The sequence below is a fragment of the Neltuma alba genome, unplaced genomic scaffold (assembly GCF_004799145.2).
Source record: "Neltuma alba isolate B1F8T4 unplaced genomic scaffold, ASM479914v2 tig00013120_pilon, whole genome shotgun sequence".
Classification (NCBI taxonomy): Eukaryota; Viridiplantae; Streptophyta; class Magnoliopsida; order Fabales; family Fabaceae; genus Neltuma; species Neltuma alba.
In genome coordinates this window covers 196615-204020 of record NW_021637442.1, presented here as the reverse complement: position 1 = coordinate 204020, position 7406 = coordinate 196615, and the positions used below count along the sequence as shown (strand labels likewise).

The 7406-nt window shown below is 34.2% G+C and overlaps 1 protein-coding gene across 2 annotated transcripts; it reads left to right on the top strand.

The window, feature by feature from the left end:
* The first annotated feature begins 229 nt into the window (after positions 1–229).
* On the top strand, positions 230–6973 carry LOC114734608 (protein KRTCAP2 homolog). Of its 2 annotated transcripts, none has more exons than XM_028922228.1 (5): positions 230–345; positions 1159–1317; positions 2624–2675; positions 4087–4153; positions 6598–6973. In XM_028922228.1, the coding sequence occupies exons 2-5, from the start codon at positions 1162–1164 to the stop codon at positions 6686–6688; spliced, it is 366 nt and encodes a 121-aa protein (XP_028778061.1). In that variant the 5' UTR covers positions 230–345; positions 1159–1161; the 3' UTR covers positions 6689–6973. The 2 variants fall into 2 exon arrangements, with proteins under 2 accessions (XP_028778061.1, XP_028778062.1); XM_028922229.1 differs by having other exon boundaries at positions 1154–1317.
* The last annotated feature ends 433 nt before the right edge of the window (positions 6974–7406 follow it).

Here is a 7406-nt window from a genome sequence, read left to right as displayed (position 1 = left end):
TATATATATATATATATATATATTGGCATATCTGCTTGATCATTTTTTTTAAGTCTCGCAGTTGAAGTGGGCTCCGTGGGCTGCTCTATGGGCCGAAACCCAAATCTCATCATACTTGTACCCAAACGACGTAGTTTCCTAACTATTTGCTTGGACATCTTTGTCCTTGAAATTCCGTATAATATCGAAATTACCTTTTGATGACCGTCGACCAGATCTAACATCGAGTCAGCCACGGAACGCTCACAAAGCTTGCAGCGCCATTCTGGGCTCGAGGTTGCAAAAGCCGACGAGAGTTTTTGCCGTAAAGCACTAACTCGACATCAGTTTCCTCTGATTTCTGAGGTATGCTTGTTCTTTTTTTCCAATTCTTACTGCACCTCATGCTCTGTTTGTTTCCTGAGAAAATGCAGGGGAAAAAGACACTCCGATATTGCATCTTACATTTTAAGATACTTGTTTTTCTTAATCAACCAACAATTGTTGTTCGGCGGACTTGTTGTTCGGCGGACTAAAATGTGTCTGATTTATCATCAAATCAGGGTTCTGTTAAGTTTTTGCTTGTTATGACTTGTACTCCTATGTTTCCTTTTTTAATATGTTCAGCATTGTTTTCGTATTCACTTAACTCAGGAATTTAAGTGCTTTTAGATTTTCCAATGAAATGCGGCATATTTTCTATCTCTATGTCTGATCGAATGGCTTGATGGCTCTCTTTCAAACATGCCTAGAGTCATGAATCTAACTGTAGAGTAATCGAAGCTAGTTTAAGTTGTTTGGACGTGCAGAGGCTTTTATTGCTTTCAGAAATGGTTATCATGTTACCTTGGTGTAATTTTAGCCTTAAACAAGTTCTAAATCTTGGTTACGAACTTCCTCTTTATCAATCTGACTCAGAGTTAAACTGCTTTTTGTGCTATCAACGATGAAAATTCTAGGGACATAGACACCTGTTTTCCCCGCCCCTCTCCTCTAATAACTTCATTTTAATTCACCTATAATATTTGTTTTATAGTAATTTCTATGAAATTACGAATATTTCATTTTTTTTATTCCATATATATATCTTTCTTTTTGATGGCATCTTGTGCTGCAGCTCACAATTATTGTATTTTTATTGTTGAAAATTCACTATTTTCTGTTTGTTTGCCTGTTAAGTCCATGGCAGGGCCAGGGAGTTCGATGCTATATTCCTTTCTTCTATTCACTGTCATTCTCTCACTTCAAGAAGTTTATAGGGGGAAATTAGCATCAACAGAATTATTTACTATAGTTGGAGGGTTCATTAGCTCTCTCCTATTTCTTGTGCTTCTAACTGTGAGTTCTAAAATTACCTTGACTTTTTCCCTCAGCACTTGCAATTCCTTCTGATTTTTCTTTTGATATGTTGATAAATATTGCTTATAAAATTAATGAAACAGTAAAAGAATAACAAAGGGAAAAAAAAGGCGGAAAAGAAATTAGTTCGATAGAGATAGCTCTCTAGTCCCCCTGCATAGCAGTTATAGGGTACGCCTCATAGACCACGAATTGGAACCCTTAAGAAAGCAAGAAAACTGTTATTGTTTCAAAGAAGTGAAATGAAAAACTGTTTCTGACGATTCTAGCACGTGGCACATTGGTTAGTGGGAAACTTCAGAATTTGTTGCCGTTGGTCACCATCAGTGAAACTTATTTAAGGTTTCTGCTCATGTTTTTTTAAGAGATTTCTTGATTCAAAATGCACAGGGATTGGGCGGTTCTTCTGAGCCATCCCCCCCCCCCAAAAAAAATGTGTCTTTTTTCTTGTTTCTTTTACTGTGGTATCAAGCGGATACCTGATCCTTCATTCTCGTATCCTTTTTAGCACTTGATCCGTGTAGCCAACCCTAACCCATGGGATGAGGCTTTGTTACAGTTGTTGTTGAATGATAACCTTTTTTTTTTTTTTGGGGATAGAATGATGATAACTTTTTGTTCCGAACACTTTTTTTGTTTTTTTAACTGAGGATCTGAAACTTGTTAATTTTAGAAGGGAAAAGTTATTCATGCTTACATCAGAGAAAGTGGGAAATATTAACCCTTATTTCTTTTCATTTACAGCTCTGCTTGAATGAGTGTCTTGATTTAATTGCATATATGTTGTCTTTGTCTTTCTTGCAAGGTTATTCTTTGGAACTCAGAGTGACAGACTTGTTTGCATCTTACCTTGGCAATAGATTATGCTATGAATAGTGTTTACTTTTTTGCCAAATATTTTGAAAGGATTTAGAAAGAAGTCTGAAGTCCTTTATCATTGGTCATAGATAAAATGCAAAATCTATAATAGGCCAGACTATTCATAAGACACGAAGAATGTGGCTCACTTTAGATTTGTATAATGCATGTGGAAACGTGTCTAATATACTGCATAATTGGCACCTCTAGGATTAAGTTTTCACTCGTATGCTCACTCTCCCTCAATATTATTTTGTTTTCCAGGCGGACTATAGTAACCTATGTTCACAAGATAAATAAAAATGATTAATTCCATTGATTTGGGCTGTTTTCTATTTTATTTTTTTATTAATGTTCTGCTGCATACATTTTTTATCCTACGCAACTATAATGGAACTATATTTTCTTGACTTCTCTGTACCTGCAGTTCATTGGAAATTTTCAGGAAACAGTTGGTGCGAGAACCGGGTGGGGTGCTGGTGAGTGCATGCTTATTATGAATGTTGATACCTAGCTTTAACTGTATATTTCTTGTGATCACTCATTAGATGTGGATATTAAATATAGGTGAGTGGTTATCAAGAAAAGCTGTTCACACTGTGTATGTTAAAATGAAGATTTTATGGATTTAATTTAATGGTCTTACTTATGTGTCAGATATATCATAAAACTCATAAGTTTGCACATGTTATGACTTCTAAAAGACTCACGTTCAATGGACCATCGGTCATGTTGTAAATGGGTTTGTGTTCCTGTATTCGACTTCTGTCCTCATGTTTGCTCCGCTGCAGCAGAATCCAACCTTATTCCTGTGGAGTATAGCCCTATGGCATGGTTCATTTCTTTTAACTTTATTAAATGTTTATTCGATACAAAAGATTGTCAGGGGCATGTTGACTATTTCTATATCTTCATGTTGATTTTGACAGGCGCATAAAACTGGATGTTTAATTTAGTTCTAAAAGAAGAGAGTGAGTACAAAGAAAAACCATGGTTCATCAATCTGCAATACTATATCTTAAAATGTCTGCATTCCTTGCTCTAGAGTCTAGACATCTTGTAGATCCAGATGGAATGAAATTTGAAATAACATTAGAAAAGTATTTCAAATGCCAGAAAAGCTCATTTTATATGACCTGTTCAGTCTTTCAGTTTTACTGTGGAGAACAAACGAAGTGAGAGGATAAACAGATTTCGTCTAAGTGCAACCCTTCATTCCCAATTTTTTTTCTTCTTTCCATTCTCTATAGTTCAGACTTATCAAAAATCCAGATCAAATGAATTCCATAATAACATTGAAGACTATGCATCAAGTTACATAATATCAAGGAGCAATCTAATATTGTAAAACTGCTGCTTTACTTTCTCCTAGGCTTCTCAAAGATACAGAGGGAATAGATGCTAAATCAACATGAATTACCACTAATATTGTAACATCAATTTTCATATGACCTGTCTACTCGTTCTATGGAAAATAAACAGCTGACAAGGTTAGCTCACTGAATATATATATATATATATTTTTTTTCCAATAGAGGCTAAAATATTGATGATTTTCCGATTAATTTTGTAATTGTTTCTATTGACATGCTCTTTGTGTGTGTTTGTACATGTGAGTCCTTAATTTCCTGCTTTTTTTCCATTTGTGTGTTGTTTATTTTCAAATCCTCTCTTGCTGTTCACATCACCTTCGGCAATAATGATCCAATAACATCAAATAGACAACTTATTATTTAGGTTCATGTATGTAGACTAGTAAAGTTTGAGGATGGGGCATTCAATTTTATGGCTCTTTCTAGTGCTGTTGAGTATAATTGATGGTGGCGTCGGCTTGTGGTGCCTATTGTTTCGCTTACAACAAACTAACGCAAGGCCATTATTCTTCTGCAGTCATAATAGCGGAAGCAGTGGCTCTAATTGCTGCAAGCACTGTCCACCGAGTTTGCATCACAACATGGTACGTTATGTATTCTTTTGACGAATGACCAATAGGAATTCATTTCAACCAAATTTTAACAATAAATGACATGATGTAGGAGGGAGAGTAAAGGAAGTTGTAGGGTTCTGAGAGCAACTCCCGTCCTCTACCTTTCTCTCCAAAAACACCCTAACTAAACACAGGATAAACAAAACATAGAGAAATGATTACTGTTGTGAGAAGTATTAACTGCATCGTCTATATATTTGACATCTTCGGAAGTAGTTTCTGGGATTTGATTACCCGCATAAATTTATTTTCCATGGCCCATGACATACTTGTTCAACCCTCGATTGTAGAGGAAGAAAACAAAAAGAACTGTGAAGTCTGTTCTATACATTGTCATTTCCGTTGCACTGAATAAGCTTGATAAGCTGTCACTATTGGAGTTTGTTCCCTATAGGTCAGGATCTTGATTCATACCATTAATTTATTGATGATCCATTTTTCCCCATATTCTAAATAATTCGTCGTGCAAATTCTACTTGTGTATACTGTATAATATGCTGATACTATGAGTTGCTATCTAAAAGGTTTATATGAAGGCATGTCATTCTTAAAGATGAGTGTCTACAATGAAGTAACTCTTTACAACTCCTAAGTTGTTTACTTTGGTCTCTATATTCTTGTGCATAACACTCTTCAATAGTTTTCATCCCATGTATGGGGAAAGAAAACCTCCAATGTGTGGATAGTCAAAATCGACCAGACAAAAAAAACCTATATCTGTAGACTATATGTCGACTTTGAATGTTTATTTTATTAACACAAAACTCATTATTATCATATTAATATTCACCTTTAAATGGAAAATCCACAGTATTAGCAAGTGTATTAAAAAAGCAACATGTATTCCGTGTGCCGTCTTCCCACTTTGAATTCATGTACATTTAAACGTCATATTAAAATCATACTACCTTTGCATGAAGTTTGTTTCTCAGCAGGAACTCTTGCATTTTATACATGCACTATCAATTGCATCCAAACAATTCTATAACAAAATTCAGACTTAAACAAATGACATTAAAACTAGATCAAAAGGCAAATAAAACATGGATTTAAGTATATCGTAAATGTTTGATTTACATACTATGTTCTATCTAATTGATTCCAGCTATCCATGCACGGGAGGGTTTCTTCCCTCTTATGAGGGTGAAACGTATCATGTATAATAATATAGAAGACCATAGCAGATGATGTGGGGGTTATGAAGAGTTACTTAACTATAGGCACTCAGCTCTAGAAAAGATAATTGAGCATTGCTTGGAGTCTTGAAAAACAAATTTCTTAAGTTGTTGCCTCATTATAAACTTTCTAGGGACAGCATGTTGTGCTACTTATAATTATGTGAGGAAGTGGAATTTGTGTGATGAATTATTTGTGATATGGGAAGAAATAGATCCTGTAGAAATTGATGCCATGAACAAATGTCCTAACATTGAGGTTAAGGGAGCAAGCTCTAGTAATGACTACTTATCGAGGCTGCCCAATGAAGATGCAGTGGAAATGGTAATGTAAAGAGATTGTATTGAAAATTGGATGTGGGCATGATGTAACAACTAGTTGAACCAATTTGTCTTGTTATGGTAATAGATCTTAACTAAGTTGTAAGTATACTCCCTCTCTTTTTTTGTGTTTATATTCAAACAAGTTATCACAATAACCTTGCAATACATATGGTTGTCTTTATGTCCTTTTGATTAAATTAGTCACTAAAAAGGTGAAATTAGAATACAATCAAATGATTTCTTTCTTCTTTTTTTTTTTTTTGCAAAATACATTCTCAAAACAAATTTTACCAAGTTGGTTTTTTTTTTCCTCACCTTTAAAACTGTTCCGATTCCGAATTAATATTGTCAAACAGATTTTTTTTTTTTTAAGAACTTGTTTTAATAAACGTTGTTTCAAAATTATTTTACAAAATAGTTTTAAAAAACAAGAGCTCAATAATATAAGCTCGTAGATTGCATTGTATGTCTCCTTGGTAGATTCACGGTACCAAAAAAAGCAGTGTTTTTAAAGGTTCGTGAATGGTATTGGTAACATGAATGAAAGCTGCCTGAAACTAAGCTTTCATATTTCTTTCATAAAGCCGCGTGCTCATTGGAGGAATTAAACCATTGTGTATTAAAAAGAAACAGGAGCTTTGGGGAATATAAGATGAATTCATATAGAGTAGCTTGTTCATCTTTACCCTGGTATAGTTTAGAACCTTGTGTGTGTGCATTTTTTATCTTATGCATATGAAAATGCATTAATTTAACAAAAGAAATTTCTTTTACTAAAGTGGAGCAGAGCAACATGGGGGCCAATTATGAATCTCCTATTGTTATCTAGATGCTAAAAAGATGTTCTAACTGCTACAAGTATTGCATGGCAAACCTTAAGTTGATTACCTTTTAACGTTTTGTCTATAAATGCAGTTTCCTGTTCTCAGTTGTTTTGCTGTACGAGGTTAACAAGCTCTCGGGGGCAGTTCTTTCCAGAAGTGAATCCAAAGCAAGAAAACACTGAAAGACTGCATAATCAATCAAGCCGATTATCTCTCAGTGATCAGGGTTTTAATCATGGTTTTGTCTGGCTGTTCTTAAATTGCAAACTTGCTGCAGCATGTCTCTCAAAATCACTGAACTATAGTTGTTTGTAGCTTTCTGCAGAGCACATGATTTGGTATAACGAAAGTGGTAGTTTTTGTTCTAGATTTGATCATCAGGACGAATATTGCTAAATCTTGTACTATGGTTTTGATAGATGGTGAGCTAACCATATAACAAGTGCTCAAAGTTTAAATTTTTTTTAGCAAGTGATCAGTTCAATTATTGGTGCACACCAAATTTCATATTTGAGGATCGAAGTTTCAAACACAAATAATAAGGAACTCTAGTTTTACTATAGATGGTTGTATATGTCAATTGAAATTTAGATTCAAAAGAAAATAGTTTAATTTTGGAATCCTATTCAATTCAAAGAAAAATAACCTTGAATCTTTGGTCATATTTTTCGTCTCACTAATACTGGCTTCAGGTGGTTAACATTTTAGATGTTGCTAAAATCAAATGCACTTATCAATTTGTGATTATTACAAAAGGGGATTGGCTCAATCAATTTAGTTGCGATTGTTTTTCAGGGAGAATCTCCAAATTTAAAATTATTAAATCACAAATCAGGTTTAACAACAATACTTTAATAGATTTTGATAGCTGAATTTGTAAAAAAACAACATATTTTTGTG

What these genes read in the sequence shown, in the direction of transcription:
- LOC114734608 (XM_028922228.1), top strand. Translation starts at nt 1,162, where the DNA reads ATGGCAGGGCCAGGGAGTTCGATGCTATATTCCTTTCTTCTATTCACT. An exon ending in TATTTCTTGTGCTTCTAACT is followed by an intron (nt 1,318 to 2,623) that starts GTGAGTTCTAAA and finishes CTGTACCTGCAG; the next exon opens with TTCATTGGAAATTTTCAGGA. An exon ending in GAGAACCGGGTGGGGTGCTG is followed by an intron (nt 2,676 to 4,086) that starts GTGAGTGCATGC and finishes ATTCTTCTGCAG; the next exon opens with TCATAATAGCGGAAGCAGTG.